The 24530-nt window shown below is 41.3% G+C and overlaps 1 protein-coding gene and 2 long non-coding RNA genes across 5 annotated transcripts in view; all 3 read right to left on the reverse strand.

The window, feature by feature from the left end:
* Positions 1-24530, reverse strand: part of LOC146621343 (PDZ and LIM domain protein 5-like) — a 70886-nt gene that overhangs the window by 22633 nt on the left and 23723 nt on the right. For 2 of the 3 annotated variants that reach the window (XM_085367348.1, XM_085367349.1), the window contains exon 4: positions 2892-2931. In XM_085367348.1, the coding sequence (XP_085223474.1) occupies positions 2892-2931 (40 nt within the window). Of the gene's footprint in view, positions 1-1906; positions 2338-2891; positions 2932-24530 lie in introns of all 3 variants that reach the window. The other variant, XM_085367350.1, reaches the window with a different exon arrangement.
* On the reverse strand, positions 14766-15472 carry LOC146621344 (uncharacterized). Its single transcript, XR_014906617.1, has 3 exons — positions 15342-15472; positions 14994-15060; positions 14766-14826 (listed from the first exon to the last, which is right to left on the reverse strand). It is a non-coding gene; the product is annotated as an uncharacterized LOC146621344 (long non-coding RNA).
* Positions 22599-23402, reverse strand: LOC146621345 (uncharacterized). Its single transcript, XR_014906616.1, has 3 exons — positions 23272-23402; positions 22924-22990; positions 22599-22756 (listed from the first exon to the last, which is right to left on the reverse strand). It is a non-coding gene; the product is annotated as an uncharacterized LOC146621345 (long non-coding RNA).

A 24530-nucleotide genomic window follows, 5' to 3' on the forward strand; every position in this document is an offset into this window, starting at 1 on the left:
ATATATATATATATATATATATATATCTTACAGTAATATACACTGAAAGATATAATTCATAAATCCCCTGTGAAACAAACCGCACAAATTATTTGCAACATGCAGCATGCAAACAAGCAAGATGCAAAGCTGTATACATGCATGTAGTGCCAGGCTGTATGCATATCAGCAACAGTAGAAAATAAATAGAATAGATACACCTGCTATTAAGCATACATGGAAATATAGATCAAATCATAGTTTGGTCTGTGTAATTATGTAGACATAACGGTGACTATGTTTTCAATGTGTATATAATTTCTACACATTTCATATACAGCTGTGAAAGTAAATCTTTTAGATGGATTGTGAATGATTAAAATGATGTAATATGTGAATCTATTAGTGAAAACAGGAGCAAAGGAGTAACTTCAGTAACTAAAGTTAAAAAGAATGTTGAGATATGTTTGCTAATGAGATTAGCTATCGATAAAAAACTACAATTCTAAAGAAATATCAATTTCAAGATTTAATAAAGTAGTTTAATTACCTGAGGTGGTATTAAATGTTAACTCTGATACATGAGATAGGCCATGTATGTGACTAAAATGCATCACTAGTCTCTAGTGTGTACGTGCGCACGTCTGCACGGTGTAAGATTATATTGTGCAGATCACTAGTGACTGCTGAGTCTTACAGAAAGAGAGACCACTGACTAGTTTCAAAAGCGCTCAGAGAGAAAATGTAATTGGAACGAACTGATAAATTATGAGTCAGAGAAGGAGCGGTCCACTTGGCACCTCCTCTTTTCAAAACTATTTAATTAAAAAAATGAACAAGTTAAGGACACTAAAAATTGCCAGTGTAGGCATTTGCACATGTTTAAATTTATATGATTCCAGACTGAACACTTTACGGACTAATTCTTTCTTAAAATAAGAGCAAAGAGAATACCAAACTACTAAAGTTACCAATGGAGGATATATATTTAGACAGAATACTAACAGCATCATAGCTTAGTTATACTCACTATGGCTCTAGAAAGGTTGAAAGACGAGTTGAGACAGAAAAGGAGGAAGAGTATATGATGGCAGATATGTTGGTGAAGACAGTTCCATGCAGCTATGATGTGAAAGATGGTGATTGATTTAAAAGAGAAATAGAGTTTTAAAAAATATGACAGAGAACACGAACATGATGAGAATAGTTATTGACTCCATCTTTCTCTTCATCCTTCCAATACGCTTATAAAGGTCAACAGTGGAGAGGTTCTCCTTAGTGATTCGTGATAAAATGAAGACCTATGAGCGCGATGTGCTCACAAGCACAAAAAATAGAAGTGAGACTGCACCTGCATTTAAACAAGTTAAAATGAGGTGATATCCTCCCACAGCAAGCGTCATGGCATGTTTTATTTACTATTTTAAGAAAACTCTGGAAGCTATTTACTATGTTTAGGAAAGCACGCCTAACTGTTTGTCTTTTCTTATTTTCACTGAATTTCAGAATTGAAATGATCCTGATCAGGGGGAATTGATTTTCATGTTTCTTTGGTCTGGCACCTAGAAAATTTTCCCAGATGTTTGCAAACTTGCGCTTTCTTTTAGGAATGTTGGCAAAGGATAACTGAAATATATATTTGGATATTATGTGCTGTAAGAAGTAATGCATTGGACTTAAAGTTAACTATAACCTTGTAAACATGTCCTAGAGAAACACCACGGGTTACTACAGGTTACTGCATAAATTGGTATTTCAACTGGTGTTTGAATTTGAACCTGGTAATCATCCAGCAGGCACGGTAGTAAAAATGTGCAATAATACCCATAAGGAGAGCAAACAGACGGTCTCAGTGGATAAAACTGAGGAATGTGAAAGAGCCGAGAACGGTTAATTGTTTGAACCAGTTTACAAAGCCACCACTCACCCATTAAACTGCAGTGGTAAGGCTCCACCCTGACTCTCCAACAGGCCCCGCCTCTGCCCCATGGCCACCTCACACGCATTCTCAGTGGAGTACAGGTTGATTGGTGTGTTATACACCGAAGGCTGAGGCGGGACGAGGACAGGGGGGGAGGAGGAGGCAGAGGATGGATAAGAGACAGGAGGTGGAGAAAGAGAAGGAGGACGAGGACTAGTATGGAAGGATGCAGGTGTAAAGGCAGAGGACGGAGAGGGGATGGAAGTGGCAAAAGGGGACTGTAAAGGAGGGTGTTCACTCTCTGATTTGCAGTCCCTGTAAGGTCTGGGGGCCTTGTTGTTGGACACAGCAGAGTGGCTGAATGAATAATCATGAGGATGGGGTGGAAGAGGAGGATGGGCAATGGCTACCGGTTTTATGATGTCTGATCTGTTGCCCTACCGATACGAGAGAAAAGCATGCAAATACAAACACAGATAAATCACATCAAATCACACACTATGCTGATGTTTCCCAGGTTACATATTCATGTCTATATGTTTGTCTAGTATAAGTAGTTCAGTTAACACAGTTTAAAATAAACTTCAATCATAATTTCTTTATTTTAAAAAAACTAGGGAAACACCAGTATACCTGACTGTAATTCATGGTAACCATAAAACATAGCAAATGAATCAAGACAAAAGTGGTGGTCATGCAACAAAACAACTTCTAACCGCTAAAAAGAAGTCACTAGAGAACAAGGAACCCCAGGTGACAGCTTTTTAATTACTTTACTTTTACTTACTTTTACTTTAATGAATTCATTTGTTTATTTTACTCTTTTCTGGAAAAAGGAGTTTTGGCCACATGTTTCACTTTGCACATGACTACACAGACAAACACAAATATGCAGCTACTCTAAATCCAATTATTCACCTGGGATGCCTTGCTTTAATTAATGAGTGATTAGTATTTGCACTTTGAGCTGAGTTTCATATTTTTACAGTACCTTTGGTGCAACAGGAGGAGGTTTAGAAACACTGGGGGCCCTGAAAGGAAGAAAGAAAAAGGGAAAGGAAAACTTTATGAGTTATGATGGCACACCACTCTTTTTTTTATTTATTTTTTTATTTTATTATTTCCTTTCAAACATTGTGACTTTAAGCCAGCACCATGCGGTTAAAATTACACCAGCTCTTCCACACTGTTTGCTAATGTTTATAGAAATATTAAAAGTGCTAATACCATACTGTCATTTTTTAGGTTTTGCTGAGGTTTATTTAAAAAAAAAACAAAAAAAACAAGCGGTTACAGTGAATTACAACTAAACCCTTGAGCTTTCAGCATAGAAACCAAGACTGAGAAACGTTTCTGTCATCATTTATGAGAGCACCAAAAGAGGCCTGGTGTGTGTCTATGCATGAAACAAATAAATTCTAGTTACTGGAGCTGAAAATTGTGGCTTCTTTCAATCTGTCTAAACTAAAGGCAGCTGTTTTTAGTTCATAAAGACCTCTATTAATCTGATACAGTTGGTGTTTGATACTCTTGATGTCACTTTAAGCTCTGATCTCCCCTAAAGGTCATCTGAGGAGCATGTCTGGAACTCCCTACACTCTTAACTTTGCCCAGAAGTAATTCTGGCTTAGCACTTCATAGCAATACTAATTTTACTGAGATCCTTTTTCATCTGTTGACAATATTCTTTGCTGACTTGTGTGGTTTAAAATGACATCAATGCAACAGCACCTAATTAATGCAAATAAGTGAATCAAATCAGCAACAGTAAACACTCGAGATCAACTTTTGTGACACTACCAACAAACAGGTACACATGGAACAAATGACAAACGGTTGTGCAGTGCTACACGGCTTGATTGAGGATGTAAAAAAGGGGGGTCATATGTAAGTTAACATAAATTAAAGGTTAAGCAAACTGCACAGTAACTGCAGACATGTAAATATCAGCTGCTTTGCATTCCTTTCAGAGCAATCCTTCATGAAACTTCCTCAGGGAGGTTCATGTCCTTCATCTCTGTAAATCTGAACCGGCACCCTTGTAGTAGCTAGAATCTCATCAGTCTCCAGACACAGATACGGACTTGGCTTTTTCTCTTTTTCTCTTGTTCCACACTAGTTTTGTTTTGCCAGACCTGAGATAATCACAAATCATATTTGCAGCAGGAACAGTTTATGGGCAAATGTTGTGTTGAACAGTTACACAACAGATTTTATCGTGGCTGTAACTTTCGTAGATTTTGAACACAGGAATTTATGCAGATCCCACACTCAAACAACACATTTTTACTTTTAGGAAAAGGAAATAAGAGAAAATAACTGGCCTAAGCAAAGTATCTGTAACAGGCTTTTCGGCACTCCAGGCTGTATTTTGACCCCAGGAACCTTTACTGATAAAATTCTTTGTGCATAGACATCCTGATTGTGGTTATTGCACTTATCTATCACAATAGGTTGATTGTAGTGTCAATTACATTCCTGTTTGCAACAATTCAGCTCATCTTTCCTTTTTGTGTGTCAGTAAGTCACCTGTATCCTCTCATCTCCTGACGGTTTGGGTTCGTTTCCATGGACACACTAAACCATAAACAGTCCAGCATATCCCCACGGCTAATCTGGGGACAGCCATGATCTCATGAGCACAACCAATACCATGGAAATATGTGTGGCACATCGGGGTAGTAAGGGGAACACTGGGTTAGTCAGAAAGGTATTTCAAATCTGATACCGTCATCTCTGTGAGCCACTGCCTTGATTACACCGCACCTATAACTGGAAAACACTAGCATGGAAATGGTTACAGTCACATGTTAGGAGGAAAAGATGGCTGTTAGAAAGTGAATATAAACAGCAGTCAAATTTAACTCACAGAGGTTCAGATCTGTCCTCACAGTCAAATTGAATTTTAGGTTTCAAACAAGAAACCTACAGTTTTAATAAGATGTGTCCTCTGACTTGGCTCAACCTTGGCAGAACTCATGAGAGCATCAAGGTTAATCTTCCTGAAACTTAAGTAGCTGTTAATAACAACTCAGAACTGGAGAAAGTGTGTGTAAAAATGTCCTTGCACTTGGTAAAAGTTACACACACAATCAGCAGTCACTAAATAAACAAATAACAGTTTTATTTTTCTTTAATTTTGATAAATTGCCACAACATAACAGCGATATGATGGGTTATAAGAGAAGATGTAAAACCTTAATGTTTCTTCATAAGTGAAAAGTGAGGCTCCTAAATTGAACTGCTGCTATAGACACTGATAGTGTGACAGCGACAAACATAGCAGTTCATCTGTCCTGGACACCAAATTGGAAACACTGTGTGTGCATCCGTGTGTTCTTTGTCTTAATGTAGCGATCCATTTAGGGGTTAAGTTCACAGCAGCTGCTATAAAATCGGTTTCTGCTCCCTGCCTGATGCATTTTTTATCTGTCCATGTTTCGTGTTAACTGTCAGGCTCTACATGCCTGTCTCTGCTTTGCTCTGTTTAATGTTCATGGACATTTTATTACATAACAGTGTGATTGCTAAGGATAAAAAGAATATAATATAAACTGTGTTTTTCTTTGTATGCTGGTAATCAGTAGTTGAGCTTGTATCAAATTGTCTACATTTTCATCATTAGATTTTTCACTGTTTGCGGAGGATAATGTAAAAATTAGATTCTGTGGTTTGGGTGGGTGTTGGTGCAGCATCATGTTAATATTAAATTTAATCTTGTGTGTTATTTCACTAATTACATAGCTCCAATGTGTATCTTTTAATTTGTTTTATAGCAGACTTGATAGATTAATTGACCTCATCATGAAGAGCAGGTATCTCTTTTTCGTCTCCTCTCAAATCACCCACATCATACAATCGTGGCTGTTCCATGTTCTCAGTTGTGCATTTGTTTCTAATCTCTTTGGTCTATTCTTGCTCAAATGACATCATTGAGTGATGTTTCCAGGGCTGTGCCCTGACATGCCATCAACTTCACCGGCAAGGAACTAACACTACTGAATCAGTAGGAGATTGTTGCCCGTATGTGTGTCTGTGTGTGCGAGTTAGGAGCCGTTAGCAGGCAAAATACGTGTAGATTATACTACACAAGCACAATATACACAGAGATGCACAAATACCCACATTCACGTGTAAGAATTTTAAAATTCTTTAAGTAAGTGTTTTGCCATATGGATGACACAATCGCTAGAGGTGGCGAAACAACAAAGATCCAGTTGTTCACAAAAACGTCACATGCACACGCAGAGAGGGTGGGGTGACAGTGATTTCAGACAGGACAGGTTGGTCCTGGAAATGTTGCTGGGAAAATGCAATAACACAGACCACAAGGGCCAGTTTATACACTCCATGGGACATGCTCCTTCAAATAAGCATTCATGAATGCAAACACACACATGGAGGCACAAAGTGCGTCTGTCCAAGTTTATTTTTAGATTTAGTACACCCTAGCATTTCTTTCTTTCTTTCTTTTTTTTGCTCACATGTTTTTAACAACCATGAACACTGATTTGCATACAATTTGTCTTTTTTGGGCAACTCTTTTGCAGGATAGAAATATTTGGGATTACACAACTGGAATCAAAACACTTTGAACCAAGTAGATCCAAAGATAAAAATATGACAACATTCTACTGAATTATTGAAATTGATTAATTGACTCCTAGTCCATAACGCAGCTAAAATAGTAGAGTGAGGAAAGAATACACATTTTATCAAGTGTCAAAATGATACTAGGAAAAACTTTGATAAATTTTTCACACTATATAGGAACTTATTCAGCTAGTCTGAGAGGACACATCCTTTTTTACTGTGAAGATTTAAGGGTTTTAGAAGCTCCTTAATTTACATACAAACATAACTGTGCCTTTTTTTAGGCAGTACTTTACAAAGCAACAACAAAAAAACATTTCCTCTTAGCGCTTCCCAGTTTTTTCTTCTTCTTTATTATTTCAGCTCTCACCATTTGTATCTGTCTCTGTTCTAATCATCTTGCCTTTCTTTCTAACTTGCCTTCCTGCCTTTCATGTAGATTCTTTTTCCTCTGGACCCCTAGAGTGAGGTCACCCTTTTTAAACAAAAGAGATAATGACTTAGAGAATAAACAAAGACATCTAAAATGTATGCAGTCGTCATTCCCGAAGGTGGGACACATACTCTTAGCCTTTGTGTATTTATTTCTTGTTCTGTACCTTATTAGGAAAAAAGGGAGATGAAGAGGATGGTTTGGTTTCAATCTTTTCCCAGTTCTACCTTAAACTGGAGCAGACAGACACACGTGTGCAGGAGAAAATGCCGGGGAACCACTAAAAATAGAGCGATTGGCAGGATTATTGCCACATGTGGTTCACCATTTGGGTGTTTGATAATCAATTTCTGTGTGCAGTGATTAGAGAGGACTTGGTCAGTGTTGTTATGATGTGATCAAATCCAACAACATCTGCATTTGCTACTATTTCCATACCAATACTATTTACTAGAAATGGTCCTTAAATAGATCTGGAAGCCGACTCTGACTGTCATTATCGGCCCTCACGTTAGGCAAGGCCATATGAGAAACATCTCCTAATGTAGCATTACAAGGCTGTGCGTGCGTGTGTGTGTGTGTGTGTGTGTGTGTGTGTGTGTGCGCGCGCATGTGCATGTGACAGAACTCTACTCATGTCCATTTATCTTGGTATGAGTGTGTTTTCCTCCACATTTCTTATCCTCTCCATCCCACCATTATCTCTACACTGGCCTCAGCAGGCCTTTCAAATACATATGACATCACATGAGGCCCTAAAAGGAGCTTTGAAAGTGACCAGACCAAAAAAGCCACAGCAGTATCTTCAGTCAGTCAAATAAACTTAGTCTGAAACAAATAAAGACATACAAGTAGTATTCTCACAGCTGCATTTTAGGTGTTCGTCAGTTATTCTCGTATCAAGAAAGATCAACATTATGCAGCTCACGATAAATGGGAGGTGTTTTTTAAAAATCTTTTCTACATTGTTTTAGTTCTGTCCTCTTCCATAAATGCACATGCCAACACAAATACCCGGGGTACAAACTGACCATGGTTTTCATGGATGTAAGCTCTTAAGATACAACAATAATCTAGGCCTGCTTATCTGATGGGCCACAAAAGCTTGCATGTAACGCTGACACAACCTACTGCTAATGCAGCTAGATTACATTCAGTTTAATACTTCTTAGTATACAGTTGATTTTAAAATCGCTACATTTAGGTAAATACACATTGCATTTTATAGATCTTGCAGATCTTCCTCAGTAATCTTTCTGTCTGTAGTTTACTTCTAGAAACTTGGGGTTAATAGTGGGAAAGTAATAAAGAGGCAACACAAGCCTGAACATATCACAACTGTATTTACTCTGGTGACATGGCAACAAATATTTTTTTATAGTAATTCACTTTCTAACAAAAACACAGCAGTTGACTGGTACCCTAAGGAGTCTTAAAGCAAATCATGAGAGGAAACAGACCCATTAAGTTAAACCCCATCAGCGCAGGAGAAAGGAGGTAGTGTTAGAGTCTGCTGGTCAACAGTACTAAAGGCAGTACCTCTATAACCATAATGTGTATTTCTCCACAGTAAGTGGGAAAAAATTGTGTGATAAAAACTGTGAATAAAAATCCAAAACATGAGTCACAAAACCTAGAGTCTACTGCCAATACACATAGTTTATAGAGTCAGTATATTAAGTACATTAAACAGTAAATCAATGAAAAACCATTTAAAATCTCATGCTCTATTATAAACTACTGCTGAAGCACAGATGAAATAATTTAGGGTAATAAAACAGATGCAGTCGTTTACAGTATTTAATTTTTTTTTAGATGTTTTCCAATTTTATGAAACACTAAAGTCTTGTAATATATATCTTTTAGAGGCAGAGGGCAGATGGTTTGTTTTTACATGAAACTTTAATGCAACTGCTGAGTGGTTGTTTAACGGCACAGAGTTGATCTGAATGCTTGCATTGTTTCTAGACTAGCAAGGCAGTAAATAGCAGAGCTAGAATCCTGAGTTGTCTTTTTAAATCTAATTTAAACTTTTACAGCCTTCTTTCACAGGAGACTGACCGAGAAGTAAAACTTTGGATCGTGGTTTGAGGAAGGCATCCATCTCAGTCAAGTCGAGCAGCCGCCTCTACTTTTTTTGATATACTGAAAAAAAGTAAATTGGGTGGTTGTTACATTTAAAAAAAGTCGACCGTGTAATTTGAACACAAAAATGTAATGTTGCTATCTTGAACGTAATTAAATCATGTAGGATCTGTACGAAATTTAACAACTTAATTTGTTCTTGTTGAGATGACCTGATACAATCTAGTAAGAGTGGTTAGTGTCTTTAAGACTGATCACAAGATCACACGAGATTTTAAACCACAGGAAAATCACTGGAGGCAGACAACTTCACCCACACCCCGTGCATGCTAGCACTATTTATTGTGGTTTAACCTGTCAAGGACAAAAACATAAAGAAGATTCTGCATCAAGCCTTGAAATCATAACTTTCCTACTTTTGATAAGCCAGGATTGGTGGCGTGGTGGTTAGTGCTGTAAGAAGGTTCTGGGTTCAAATCCAGAGTCTGATGCAAATGGATGTTTGTCTCTATGTGACAGACTGGTGAGCTATCCAGGGTGTACCCTGCCTTGTAACCTATCACTCCAGGGTTATAACCCTGCAACCAGGCTAAAGATAGGAGGATGGTAGTTGCTGTAGATCCATTAAATTTTTATGGTAACCAGACTCTAGACTTTGTTAAACATTATGTAATATGAAGACAACATGTAGTATTTAAGTGACGAAGTAGTACTGGGGTAAAAGTTATTGAATAGTGTTGACATAAAATGATAAAATTGTAAAGGATTGAAATATTCCAAGAGCTCAACTTACTTCATCTAAACATGTTTCAATCGCGTTTTCTGAACACAAAATGCACAGGTTTGTTGAATATGAATAAGTTGTGTTGATTTAACTCGTTTGTTTAAGTTTCTGCCAAAGCAAAACATTTGTGTGCAACCAATGTCCACTATTGAATTAAGTAAATCCAACATGGCCTTTTTTTCAGTGTAGGGGGTCATGTAATTGTTGGCGCTTTGTAAATAAAATAAAATTGAACTGAACTAAAACTTCTCATTACAGCTATCTGTGGTTGCAAGAGCATTACACCAGCCAACTTTGACCTTCTGTCTTTGTGTTACACAGACAACTGTTCGGCAGCAGAGATTAAGGGTCACCAGGATCTATTCATGTCTGTCATCAGGACCCATCAACAAGGTAACACACAGATGGCAGTAGTATCCAATTGTTTGAATGTTATAAATAAATTAATAAATGAACAATTAAAAAATAAATAAAGTTAGATTATAGAATTTTGAAATATTAAGCCTTTTTTTGCAAGACCGTATTAAGGCCTTAAATACTCTTGCGCTGCTGGAGTCTGATAGCTATGCAAAAGATGGGGGAAGGTTGTGCTGTTTTTTTAATATATAGTCATGTGGATGCTAACCTGCAAGGAGAGAAGACTACTGATGCTTACTTTATCTACACTTGAAATGTCTGCTTACTTTTAAGCAAGGTCATTAATCTATATTTAAATTTCTGTTTAATTCACTAGAGCATTAGTTGGAGGAACATCCATAACTGTAGCATGTATGTATATACAATAATAAGCACCCTCCCTTCCCAGAGAATAAGTTGACTGTTATTTATTTACACGGGGCAACCGTGGCTCAGGGGTTTGGGAATCGCATCTGTAACCGGAAGGTCGCCGGTTCGATCCCCGGGCTCTCTGTCCTGGTCGTTGTGTCCTTGGGCTAGACACTTTACCCTACTTGCCTACTGGTGTTGGCCAGAGGGGCCGATAGCGCGATATGGCAGCCTCACTTCTGTCAGTCTGCCCCAGGGCAGCTGTGGCTACAACTGTAGCTGCCTCCACCAGTGTATGAATGTGAGAGTGAATGAATAGTGGTATTGTAAAGCGCTTTGGGTGCCTTGAAGAGCGCTATATAAATCCAATCCATTATATATATATATTTTTTTTTTTGTGTGTCCCGTTTGGATCTTTAGCCATCAGAATTGTTGTCTTAAGGCCAAGAAAGATGCCAAGCGGATTTATTTTACCAAGTGGATCATCATGGCCTTGCCATATTGGTCCATTTGATTGACCTTTATTATAATTATGAATTTATTTTATTTTCAGTTGCTACAAACGGGACAGACATGACTGGAGGATAGGACAGGGAGAAAGAATGAAAGAAAGAGAGGGAGAGAGAGAAAACCAAAGGGGAGAAGAGACGGTGAGAAGGGGGGGAAGAAAAAAAAAAAAAAGAAAAACAAACAAAACACCTGGGTCACCTGTATGGAGAAAAAAAAACAGAAGAGAAAGCAAACAACAAAGAGCAACATAATAAAAAAAACAGCACCATCACAATAAACTAGCTAGCAGTAGATAACAGTAGAAACGATATTGTGCAGCACGCAAGATAGACAGCGCACAATGTGCTTTGAGGCAGCAGCCAAGAAAGCTGTAGTCCGCGTCTGTGAATACCCGTGTGTACACCTGTGTGCATACCTGTGTGGATCAGCATGCTTGTATTCCAAAGGTTTCTCCATGTAACGATCTGCTAGGGAGTGTGGGGAGCCATAGCCCCGTCCACCAGGGTATGAAGCAGGTATGGAGGAGATCCAGGCCCCAGATATCCAGAGGCCCCAGAGTTCAAGGACACGAGGAAGACCACCAAAGGGGGGGAACTGTGCCACCCTCCTGGGAAGAGCTGAGTAGAGCCCCAAAGGAGAGGTCACCTCGCAGCTACAGAGCAGAGGCCAGAGGGGGTTGCAGTGGCGTGCCCGCGGGCTCTGCCGGCAGCCAGCGGTGCCAGAGAGGACCGAGCTTCAGGCCCAGAGGCCAGAGGCCTGAGGGCATCCCACCCCCCGGAAGGAGCCCAGCCGGGCCACAAGCGCCCGGCCCCGCTAATTGGCCACCAGGAGTGAGCCGGTACATACATGATCGCCCAGCCCCAGACGACAAGGACCACCAACACACCAACGTCTGAGGGGATCAGCCACCGGCAGAGAGTGTGGTGAGGGGAGATAGGCCTCCGTACTTTAGAGGGCCTGAGATGTACCCAGAGAGGTTGAGTCTAAGACCCAACCTGACATATAGACACAGACGAACAGGCACACGCGGACACAGACGTGCATTCCCACCCCATATGCACAACCAAATACTCGGCACTCACCCAACATGTAGACAGACACAAATAGACACTGCACAGACAGTCACACTCCCCAAACATACTCTATATCCCAGGTCCAGGTACCCCCGCCATCAGAGGGGCAAGACGCACCTAGACCCAGGAGATGTAACCCTTCTCTCTGGGGTGGAGGCAAGCGGACCACCTCCTTATCTGCTGTTGACTGTTATTTCTAAAATCAGGCAATGACAACACCTGGTGACACATCGGTCAGCTGAACTTTCTTGAGGCAAATACTGCACACAACTTAATTTCGCCTCTAGTAGCTGGATCAGTTATCATCTGAGTCCCGAAATAGTCCTGTAAAATTGTTCGCACAACTCGCAGTCACCATCTTTTCAGCACCCCCCTTTTCCATCTTCTTCTAACTATAAATGTCATCATAGTATCACTTTAATAGAAAGATGAGCACCTGTATTTATGATGGTAGAAATACTTTTCTAAATGCTGGAATTATGGTAATGTAATACTGTAATACTAACAGGTAGGGCTGGGCTATATCATACCGTTCATGATGATACCGGTGTAATGTTGGGCAACGATAGGAAAATGAAATATCGCGATAGAATATGGGTAAAACGCGCATGCGCAGAGCCTTTGTTTACATACGCACATGGCGGCGACGCAGAATGAGAAGAGTGAAAGTGGATCGTTAAATGAAACGGATGAACCAGAATTGGTTTGTATAAATGCTGCAACTTCAGTGGTGTGGCACTGGTTTAGCTTTCATCCGTCAGATACACAACAAAGCACTATTTTTGGTAGAGCATGCTAGCGGGCCGTCGTTATTACCGTGTTGTTTGGAAAATACGGCACACTTAAAATCAATCCTTTGATTTTTGAATTTTTTTTTTTTTAAGTGAAAATACATTGATGTTTTTTTTTGCACTAATAAAGTTGTGGTGTTGTAAAGTATTTTGTCTAGTGTCAATTATATCATCAGTTATATCGTTATCTGCGATAACGATATAACTGATGTGATAAATATTTTTGGTCATATTGCCCTGCTCTACTAACAGGTCTATTTAACATTTATCATTGTGTCTATGTAGCTGACAGTCTTAATAAGAACCACACAAAGCAAAAAGCAGTGAGAGACTTTAGACCAGTATCCAAAGGAAACATGAGTTTATTCAAATCAAACTGTCAAATCTACTTATAGAGTAAAAGTGCACCCTGAGCTGTCTTTGCATTATACATCACACCCAGTCAAAGATTGATTTGATTGGGTGTGATGTGATTTCATAATAGACAGAAGAAGAATGTATTGTTTCAAGTAGGGGTTCTGTTCAGAAGTACTTGAGTACTTTTTTTCTTCATAAGAGAGATCAATGTTACAGGGCTCAAGCTGTATGAGGACACACGATTCTATGGGATCTAAAACAGGTTGAACTGATGCTGCATTCTTTAGCAATGTAGTCTTGCAAGACCTATCCAGTACTGAACTATAGTCTCAATGTATTTATAACATGTACTAGTCCATCAACTCCAAGTGCTTTCATCAGAAGAATAAACAGCGCAACAGTGATAGGCAGGCTGCAAAAGTGCCAACAACAAACTGTTAATGTCAGCAAGACAGGGAAAAAGTCGATGTTTTTGTCTTTTGATTTTAGTGCTTTGCAGTTCCCAGTTTCTTTTCTTCTGTTTGGCAGCTCACAAGTATTTTTAAGGCAGCAACATCAGGAATAATACATAAAATAGAAGAAAGAAAGACAGGCTAAAGAGACAGGGCTCAGGCTATGAACATTATTCAGAACTGTCTGCTCATCAAAATGATCCACAGCTGGACCAGGAAGTGTTTTCCATATTCCACATCTGGCCTTAGGTCTGTTGAAAGGGTTATGGATATCAATGTGCATCAAAATCACTTTGAAACATTAATTCACAGAGATTCAGGAATTACTAGATTGGTTCTAGTTTCCTTGAATTGTTTCCGTCTTGTTTTGGATACTCTGTATCTGTTTACCTGGCCTGGTTCTTGCTTTTTCTCTCTTTGGCTCTTTACCTAAAATACACAAACTCTTCCATTGTTCTCGGAGTGATGTAAGGTCAATGCCTCAAAATCGTGCAGGGCTATAGTAGTATGCCTCATTTCTTTATATTTGCCTTCCAAGGAGCCAGACTTTCTTGTAATTTTTTAAAGTCCTAATGTAACACCCCTTTCAACACTTGGGATACAGATTTAAATGGTTACCTGTGTGTTGGGCCAATAGCTGAGGTTCGACTACTGGAGCAGTGGATGACTAATGAAACGCTCTGAGAACTTGGTTTGATCAATTTGTATTCACAATTAAAGAATCTTACATACATACAATGAAAACAATAACAGTACATGAAAGGAAAAATTGGGCCCAAGTCACGGAAAATAATAAACAAAACACACACAACCCCGGGGGATTTGACTCAGTCTCTCTCTCTCTCGTGTCAGCCGACACCCTTAAGTGTGAGTCCAGCAATGAGGATTCTCTTTGCAGGATGTGCAAAGGAGGAATGACGTGCAAATCTGTCCTACCACTTAAGTAGAGTTTGTACAGTTCACAGTTCATCCAAAGAATTTAGTTCTCTTCCTAGAGCAATCATCTCAAGGGTCCTGGAGGGGTGGCTCGCCATCTTTGGACTGGATCATCACTGAACTGTACGCCCAAGTAAAAAACCTGACCTGTATAACACAGTCAGAATAACATTCAAAAATCTATATTTAGTCATTTATACATATATCCTTTCTTATGTTTCGTTCATACATACTAACAAATTTGCATTTTACCTTTCCAGTATACAGAAAGAACGACAGAATATTCCAAAACATAGACAATGATAACTTCTTACCAAAGTAACCAATAAAATGGACTCTCCTGGAGCTTCAAAATGGCGATGGTGAAGCGTTGTAGCACAACTACAAAGAAACATAACCCCATTTTCTTTAAACTGTATTCACCTCACAATGAACGCAATTAAGGATTGATATAGGAACATATCAACATCTACAGCATACATATGACTTACAATCTTTACATGCATCGTCATAGGAAGCTAACAAACTCTAACATACAGTTTAATCCTCACAATCACACATGTACAGCCACATGGCTAATAGCAATAGCCGCGATAGCCGCTAGCATGTCATCGTTAGTGGCTTAAACTCACAATATTCTTGTTCACAACAAATTAACTCACCCAGAAGAATCCGAGCAGTAACAAACTCCTTTCTGGGTAACAACAATTCCTAGATAGCTTATTTCCACCGTACAGGATAAAAACAACCACGCTTTCCACTTGGAAAAACGGACTTTTCTTCCTCTCCCTCTCTCCTGATATCCGTAGCTGCTATGCAGTGAACGGCAGGAGGCGGTACTTCCCCCTGTATACTTCAAGGACCATCAGGACATTATAGACATCTTCTATTTTATTAATTCTCAACAAAATAATTTAACTTAATAAAACTTAACAGTGAACTCAAAATACTAACATCACTCATAACACACTAAAACCCCTTAGTAACTCTCCAGGGTTACACCCTCCCCCACTGAAGGGTGGCACGTCCCCGTGCACCTTCTCTGCGGCTGTGTTGTTACTGGATCGACAGGAGGGATGGTGGTTTGATTGTACCACAACGGTTCTGCAGCATCCATTGACCTTATTATAGCAGCACCCAGACCATGAAAAAGTGACTGAACCACCTCTATTAAAGGGTTTCCAAGTTCAGCATAATGGAGTCTCTTTGGTCGACTTCGCTGCCTGTTTGAACATCTGACGGCCTCATCTAACCCCTCTGATGGCTCTTTTATGTGGGTTAAATTAGCTATGTCATCAGTTTCAGGAACATCTTGTGTACCTTCAATGTCAAGCAGCTGAGATTGCCCAACAGGTGAAATGAGGGGCACTGAAATCTCACCAATCTTCCCAGAAGATTCACTTTCATCACCTCCAGTTCTTCCTGGTTCTTCACGGTCAAGAAAGCTGACCTGAGGTGAGCTTGTGGCTGGGGACTCCTCCCCTGCTTCTATGGGAATTTCCACCTCAATTTCATCTGAAACTGCTCCGGGAACAACCACTCTGCTAAGAGGGATCACATTGTCAGTAGCGTGCTGCTCTGGTGGAATGTCGGATGAAACGTGATCAACCTTGGGCATTAGGTTGGAGGCAGCTGGATCCAAAAGTACAATCCTTGAAGGATACACTTCTTCTTCGTCTGACATGACATCATCAAAGCATTCGTTTACATAACCTGGGTTTTGACGGGTTCTTGACCTTCGCACTGTTGGCAGTACTGGGGTTTCAGGAGCACTTACGGGCAGAAACCCACAGGGCAACAGGAGGTCCCTGTGTAAAGTGCGCAAAGGACCATTTCCAGCCTCAGGACGCACTGTATACACGGGAAGGTCATTAGCATGTGACACAACTACATACACATCTGCCTCCCATTTGTCTGCTAGCTTGTGCTTTCCCCTCAGTCTCACATTTCGAACTAGCACTCGATCCCCTGGTTCAAGGCTAGACCCTGTAACTCTCTGGTCGAACCTAGTTTTGTTACGATCTGCAGATTTCTTAGCATTTCTGCTCGAAAGCTCATAACTCTCTTTCAGGCGGTTCTTCAGGCCTTGCACATACTGTGAATGAGACAATGGCAGAGGATCAACAGGAAGCCCGAAAGCTAAGTCCACAGGGAGTCTTGGTTGTCTCCCGAACATAAGCTCATAAGGTGCAAACCCTGTGGCTTCATGCTTTGTGCAGTTGTATGCATGCACAAGAGGCTTAACATAGTCCCTCCAACGGGACTTGTCCTTATTATTTAGAGTGCCTAGCATCTGCAGCAGCGTTCTGTTAAAACGCTCAACAGGGTTACCCCTTGGATGGTACGGGGTTGTCCGTGTCTTCCGGATTCCTGCCATTTCACACAGCTCCTTAATGGTACGGGACTCAAAATCGGGGCCCTGATCACTATGGAGTTTTTCAGGGAACCCATAATGTGATATAAAATGTTCCCACAGACACTTAGCCACGGTAGTCGCCTTTTGGTTTGGCGTTGGTATTGCAAGGGCATACTTAGTAAAATGATCCGTTATTACTAATATGTCCTTGGTATTACTTTGATCTGGTTCCACACTCAGAAAGTCCATGCAGACTAATTCCAATGGTCTGGTGGTCGCTATTGAAACCATTGGGGCTGCTCTCTCTGGTGGAGTTTTTCTTTTCACACAGCGATCACAAGTCTTAATCTTTTCTTCAACCACTGAGGACATTTTAGGCCAATAAAATCTAGCTCTCACTAGATCAAGGGTGCGTTCAACACCAAGATGGCCCATGTCGTCGTGTAGACTTTCAAGTACCATATCTCTCAGTTCTCTTGGTAAGACAAGTTGATGAGTCACTCCCATCACTCCCTGTCTCTTGCGAAACAAGACTCCATTTTTGAGCTCTAGCCGGTTCCATTCTCTTAACAAGAGTCCATACTCAGGGAGCTCCTTTCTCACTTGAGGTGGAGGTGTCTCACCACTTTCCAATTGAGTAATTATTTCCCTGATGCTTGCGTCTGCTTGCTGTTTCTCTGAGATTTCAGCAAATGAGAAAAAGGGGATAACTGGCAGCCCATGACTGTCATTCCCTTGGAAGCAAGGTGGCAGGGCTTCAGGACTGAGTGCTATGGACTCAACCAAAGCAACTGAGTGATCAGAGCACTCAGAACCTTCACCAGCAAAATAGATGTCATGCCGCTCACAGATGGCTTTGATCACCTCTGGTTGAATGACCTCTGAGGTTTCCGTTTCTGATAGGTGGTTGGCAGTGAACTTACAGATCCTTTCCTTCTCTTTCACTGAGATATGATCATCTATGAGTCCACCATGTGGCCTTCGTGATAATGCATCTGCGTCCACATTCTGTTTTCCAGCCCTATACTGCAGCTTGAACGAGTAGGTGGAGAGAGCAGACAGCCATCTATAACTAGTCGCGTCAAGCTTGGCAGAGGTTAGAATGTATGTAAGGGGGTTGCTATCGGTGACCACAGTGAAACCAGCCCCATAAAGGTAGTCACTAAACTTTTCTGTGACAGCCCACTTAAGGGCTAGGAACTCCAACTTATGTGCTGGATACTTAGCTTCACTTCTAGACAACCCTCTGCTTGCAAATGCTATAGCCTTAAGCTCACCATCTTGCTCTTGGTATAAGGCTGCACCTAACCCAGTCGTACTCGCATCTGTGTGGAGCAGGTAGGGAAGTTTAGGATTAGCAAAACCCAAGACAGGTGCTGAAGTGAGCCTCTCGATTATGGTGTCAAAAGCCTGTTGACAAGAAGCAGTCCAGCGCTCACCAAATGGCTCTTTAGGATTGCGGTACTTGACATTGGCCTTTCTTTCCTTGTTCTTGCAGGTTGGAGGATATCCAGCTGTTAGCTCATTCAGCGGCTTCACAATTCTGGAGAAATCCTGAATAAACCTGCGATAGTAACCGCTGAACCCAAGGAAGGACCTCAGTTCTTTTAGGTTAGATGGCTTTGGCCAGGTTTTCAGGGCACTAGTTTTCTCTGGATCAGTCTCAACTCCGTTCTGGGAAACAATATGGCCTAGATATCGGACAGAAGACTGAAAGAACTTACACTTCTCTGGTGAAAGTTTGAGACCATATTCCTTCAGGCGATTCAGAACATGCAGAAGGCGCCTCTCGTGCTCTTCAACTGTGTCTGAAAAAATGATAAGGTCATCAATAAAAACTAACACCTCTTTCAGGTTCAGATCACCCATGCAACGCTCCATGCAGCGCTGGAAGGTGCTGGGGGCATTTGTGACTCCTTGCGGCATTCTATTAAATTCATAAAATCCCAAGGGACACACGAACGCGGTCTTCTCCTTATCGGCCTCCTCCATTTCAATTTGGTAGTAGCCGGATTTCAAGTCTAAAACCGAAAACCACTTTGAGCCTGTGAGAGCTGAAAAAGCCTCTTCAAGATTGGGAAGGGCATAGGCGTCCTTGATTGTCTGTGAGTTCAATTTGCGGTAATCGATGCAGAGACGGATGGAGGCATCACGCTTCCGGACCACCACAATAGGGGACGCAAAAGGAGACTCAGATTCGCGAATCACGCCTGCATCCAACAGCTCCCTTAAATGTTTTCTCACGGCATCAACATCCTGTGGGTGTATTGGCCGGGCTCTCTGCTTAAAAGGTGTCTGGTCGTGAAGTCTGATGTGATGCTTGACCTGACCTACATGACCAAAGTCGAGGTCATGGTGAGCAAACACTTCTGGCATTGACTTCAATGTTTGTGTTACTCTTTCCTTCCAGTCAGCTGACAAAGGAGAATCTCCAAAGTCAAACTGTAAATCTGGACTAGAATTGTTCTTGTCTTTGACAGAGTCAGGTACATTTGTGTCAGACTTATGTGCTACTATTTGTTGAACAGCACTGAGTTCAGCGATCACTGTTTTTGGTGCGATTGTTACATCATGGGCGGTTTCATTTTTGACTATCACTGCCAATGTGCTCGCCCTTTTCTTAGGCAATGTGATTAAACAATTTGCTACCAGTAGGCCACCAGGCAAGGAGGGTGTTGTTGGTTGCTCTACCAAGGCCCACTTTTCATTAAAGGAGCTCCCAACAAGGGCTACCCCTTCTAAAGCAACAGTCCGTCCAGCAGGAATCGTCTCAGATTTCCCCCCAGACAGTTTTACTTGGCCCAGCTTGCCATTGGGTTGCTGTCTGTGCCTAAGCTCCAAGGCTTTGAGGACTGCTCGGTAGCCATACTGGACAGGTAGGCCAAATTCATTCATGTGAGTAGCAACACTTGAGTACAACACGTCTAGTGTATTGGTGCCAATGAGAATTTGCTCTTGGGCATTTTCTCTCATGTTTGGAACCACAAGGGCCAAAGTAGAAATCTCAATCTCCTCTCCTACAAACTCTTTAGGAAAAGTGATATCTATTTCCACATAGCCAAAATATGGAACTTGCTGTCCATTAGCTCCTTCAACCTCCAACAAATCATCTAATGATTTAATTTCTTGGTCCCTCAGGTTGCTTTCATAGAAGGACAAGGGGATCGTTGTAACTTGAGATCCAGAGTCTAAAAGACAGTTTACCCTTTTCTCTGCAACACACACTTCAGCAGTGCATTTGCTTCCAACTAACCTCTGTGGCAGCCCACATGGCTGACATTTTGGCTGTCTTTTGCCTTTTTGCTTGGAGGTAGAGGGACTAGTGTTAGACTGAACTCCTGTCTGTCCCACAACAGGAGTTGCTGTCAGTTTAAATGGTGTGGATCCACAGAGCCATTCTGCGTCTCCCACTCCTGCCGTTTTCTTTGAAATTGCTTCCTTTTTGCTGCTACTAGCACGGGGTTAGCCTCATTACTGCATCTCAAGGCTACATGGCCATCCTCTCCACACCGAAAGCAGTACCACGGGCGTGGCCTGGGAGGTGGCTGGTGCTCTGGAACAGGCACTGCCAAGGGCTGCTCAGGAGCAGGGTTGGTCTGCACAGTCACCTTTGCATTTGAGTTTGCGTTCTTACCCCTGCTTTTCCTGTGGGGGGTTAACTGAGCCATTTGAGCCTGTAACTCAATAACTTGTTTCTTCAGGAGATTGGTTTCTGCCACAGCCTTAGACTCAGAGCAAACACAGGCAGTTTGCAGTTGAGACCAAACATGCTGTTTGGGTGGGGCTGGCTGTTGCCTGGAAGTACCAAGGTGCTTTTTCATACGTACTGCCTTGTTAGCATGCTTGTCTTCCTCAGTACGCAACAGGAGCAATAATTCAGCAAAACTAGGAGGGTTTTTAATTTTTTGTTCAAGCTGGAGCTCTGCTATTAAGGAGTCATCCCAGCAGCCTCTACAAAACTGCTTCAACAACTGCCTATCAAACTCATCAGCAGAGGCCCCTCCTCTCCTTGTAGCAGTGTTAAGCACAACTTGGAGTCTGTGAAGGTAGTTTGATGGTTTCTCACCAGCATTCTGCAGAGTACCCATAAACTTAGCAAACAGCTCATCTCCATCCTCCACAGCACCATAAGCTGAGTCAAGAGGCTGCAAATATGCAGAAGGTAAAGCTTGTGAATCAAGATGCCTAATGAAATCTGAAGCAGGGGGCAACAAGCTGTCAACAATCTTCCTGGAGCGACTTAAATCAGACAATGCTGGGTCTGTTAAAAGAAGTTCCACACTAGAGCGCCAGGTCTCATAATCCGTTTCATTATTTGGCCGCGGCAATCGGCCTGAAAAGACTCGAAGGCGTGAGGCAGCATAATGGTGTGGCGGTGCCTCCTCATTTCGCACAATATGCTCCACAACGACCTTTTGTATCTCAGGGGGGTTGAGATCACTGGGGCTTAGATCTGGGCATGAACTCACCGTCACTGGTGGTATTCTCGGATGTTGCTCTTTGGTCAGGTTTTGTATCTCTGGAGCTGAGCGTAGTGCAGCACCCTGAATAGTGGTATCAGGAGCAATTCTAGATTGCATTGCACCTTGCGGTAATGAGGCCGAGCTGAAATTAGGTGCCTGACTTCCCTCATGTTGACTCCTGTCCACAGGGGCATTTTCTACTGTGGCTGCAACTGTAGAGCTCAACTTAGTTAGTTCATCTTGCAAAAGAAGCTGAAATGACTTCCCTGTTAACTTAGCAATGTTTTGCAACTCAGACATGTAACTCTCAGTAGCACTATTGCTAACCACAGGGGTATAGACACTAGCAAGCGCACACACGTGGAAAGTCACATCAGGCCGAGTGGGGCTTTTGTATTTAAATGGCAACAAAGGAGCAAGCGTTTGCAACGCAGTACCAAAAGTGAACTCAACAATTGCATTGTTATGGAACTCTGAGTTTGGTTCATCTATACGCAGGACACGGTTAATAGAACCATGAGTCTCTAAATAGCTCTGTACTTCATTGTCCACCTCAGTCCAGGTTAACCCTTCAACCATGACAGAGTTAGGGATCTTTACCAGCTCACGTGTCACTACCTCCATGTCACCAATTTGGCAAATTACTGTTATAATGACTGAAGATAAGAATTTTTGCCCAAAAAGGAGAAAAAATGAAAACAAAGCGTCAATAGTCTGCCACCTGCTCCTGGCTGGCTCGCCAATTTTCTGTAACACCCCTTTCAACACTTGGGATACAGATTTAAATGGTTACCTGTGTGTTGGGCCAATAGCTGAGGTTCGACTACTGGAGCAGTGGATGACTAATGAAACGCTCTGAGAACTTGGTTTGATCAATTTGTATTCACAATTAAAGAATCTTACATACATACAATGAAAACAATAACAGTACATGAAAGGAAAAATTGGGCCCAAGTCACGGAAAATAATAAACAAAACACACACAACCCCGGGGGATTTGACTCAGTCTCTCTCTCTCTCGTGTCAGCCGACACCCTTAAGTGTGAGTCCAGCAATGAGGATTCTCTTTGCAGGATGTGCAAAGGAGGAATGACGTGCAAATCTGTCCTACCACTTAAGTAGAGTTTGTACAGTTCACAGTTCGTCCAAAGAATTTAGTTCTCTTCCTAGAGCAATCATCTCAAGGGTCCTGGAGGGGTGGCTCGCCATCTTTGGACTGGATCATCACTGAACTGTACGCCCAAGTAAAAAACCTGACCTGTATAACACAGTCAGAATAACATTCAAAAATCTATATTTAGTCATTTATACATATATCCTTTCTTATGTTTCGTTCATACATACTAACAAATTTGCATTTTACCTTTCCAGTATACAGAAAGAACGACAGAATATTCCAAAACATAGACAATGATAACTTCTTACCAAAGTAACCAATAAAATGGACTCTCCTGGAGCTTCAAAATGGCGATGGTGAAGCGTTGTAGCACAACTACAAAGAAACATAACCCCATTTTCTTTAAACTGTATTCACCTCACAATGAACGCAATTAAGGATTGATATAGGAACATATCAACATCTACAGCATACATATGACTTACAATCTTTACATGCATCGTCATAGGAAGCTAACAAACTCTAACATACAGTTTAATCCTCACAATCACACATGTACAGCCACATGGCTAATAGCAATAGCCGCGATAGCCGCTAGCATGTCATCGTTAGTGGCTTAAACTCACAATATTCTTGTTCACAACAAATTAACTCACCCAGAAGAATCCGAGCAGTAACAAACTCCTTTCTGGGTAACAACAATTCCTAGATAGCTTATTTCCACCGTACAGGATAAAAACAACCACGCTTTCCACTTGGAAAAACGGACTTTTCTTCCTCTCCCTCTCTCCTGATATCCGTAGCTGCTATGCAGTGAACGGCAGGAGGCGGTACTTCCCCCTGTATACTTCAAGGACCATCAGGACATTATAGACATCTTCTATTTTATTAATTCTCAACAAAATAATTTAACTTAATAAAACTTAACAGTGAACTCAAAATACTAACATCACTCATAACACACTAAAACCCCTTAGTAACTCTCCAGGGTTACACCAACATTGGCTATTTTTTCACTCATTTATAGTCCAGCTCTTGTACCTGACCATTATCAGACGAATGGCTTCTGGTAAGCCACTTAACACTTATCTATGACTCATTTAAACACAAAAAGGCACCTATCTCAAAGGATGAGCCGGTGTCGTGACTACTCAACATATCAGACAATTTAACGACGAAACATGTTCCAATAATACATAATTTGTTCCCATTTCTTTAGTTGAATCTAGGGAAAATGCCAGCAATGTCTTTAAGAAATAGGAAAAAATCCAGCAAAGACCTGACACAAGACCTGAAAGATACATCTGGCCCTTTGGTTGATCCCTGTACTATTTGCCGAGGATAATCAGAAATGGTCTCAGTGGAAGGGTGGCTGTCAAGGAGCCATTCCTAAGTAAGGGAAACAGGGAAAAAGGCTGGGTTCTGCCAAACAACACAAGAACTGCACTGTAAATCAGTGGCAGCAGGTCTTACAGAGTGAAGAATCGAAATTGTCATTAATCAGAAAGAGGCCAGAAAACAGTTACAACAGTGAGTGTCTGCACCAATCTATAAAACACGGTGGAGGCTGTGTCATTTAGGTCGCATTTAGGTTTAGGTCGCATTTCAGCAAGAGGTCTTGGAGATCTGGTTAAAATTGAGGGAATTATGAATACAGAAATGTATCATCAGACTTTGATGCACATCTGGAGAGCGTCTTATACGAATTGGTGTCATTTTTCAGCATGACAATGATCCCAAACACAATACACAGTGCAAATCAAGAATTTGTCTCGACAGAACCCGGAACTTAACATTATTGAGGCACTGTGGGATCATGTTCACAGAACAAAAGGCAGCTTTGAATGTCCTTCAAGAAGTCTGGAGAACTATTCCTGAAGAATACTTACAGAAATGACAAGAAAGCTCGCCTAAG

The sequence above is a fragment of the Diplotaxodon limnothrissa genome, linkage group LG12, assembly GCF_057381915.1.
Source record: "Diplotaxodon limnothrissa isolate DT_005_m linkage group LG12, D_limnothrissa_male_GT1.1, whole genome shotgun sequence".
Classification (NCBI taxonomy): Eukaryota; Metazoa; Chordata; class Actinopteri; order Cichliformes; family Cichlidae; genus Diplotaxodon; species Diplotaxodon limnothrissa.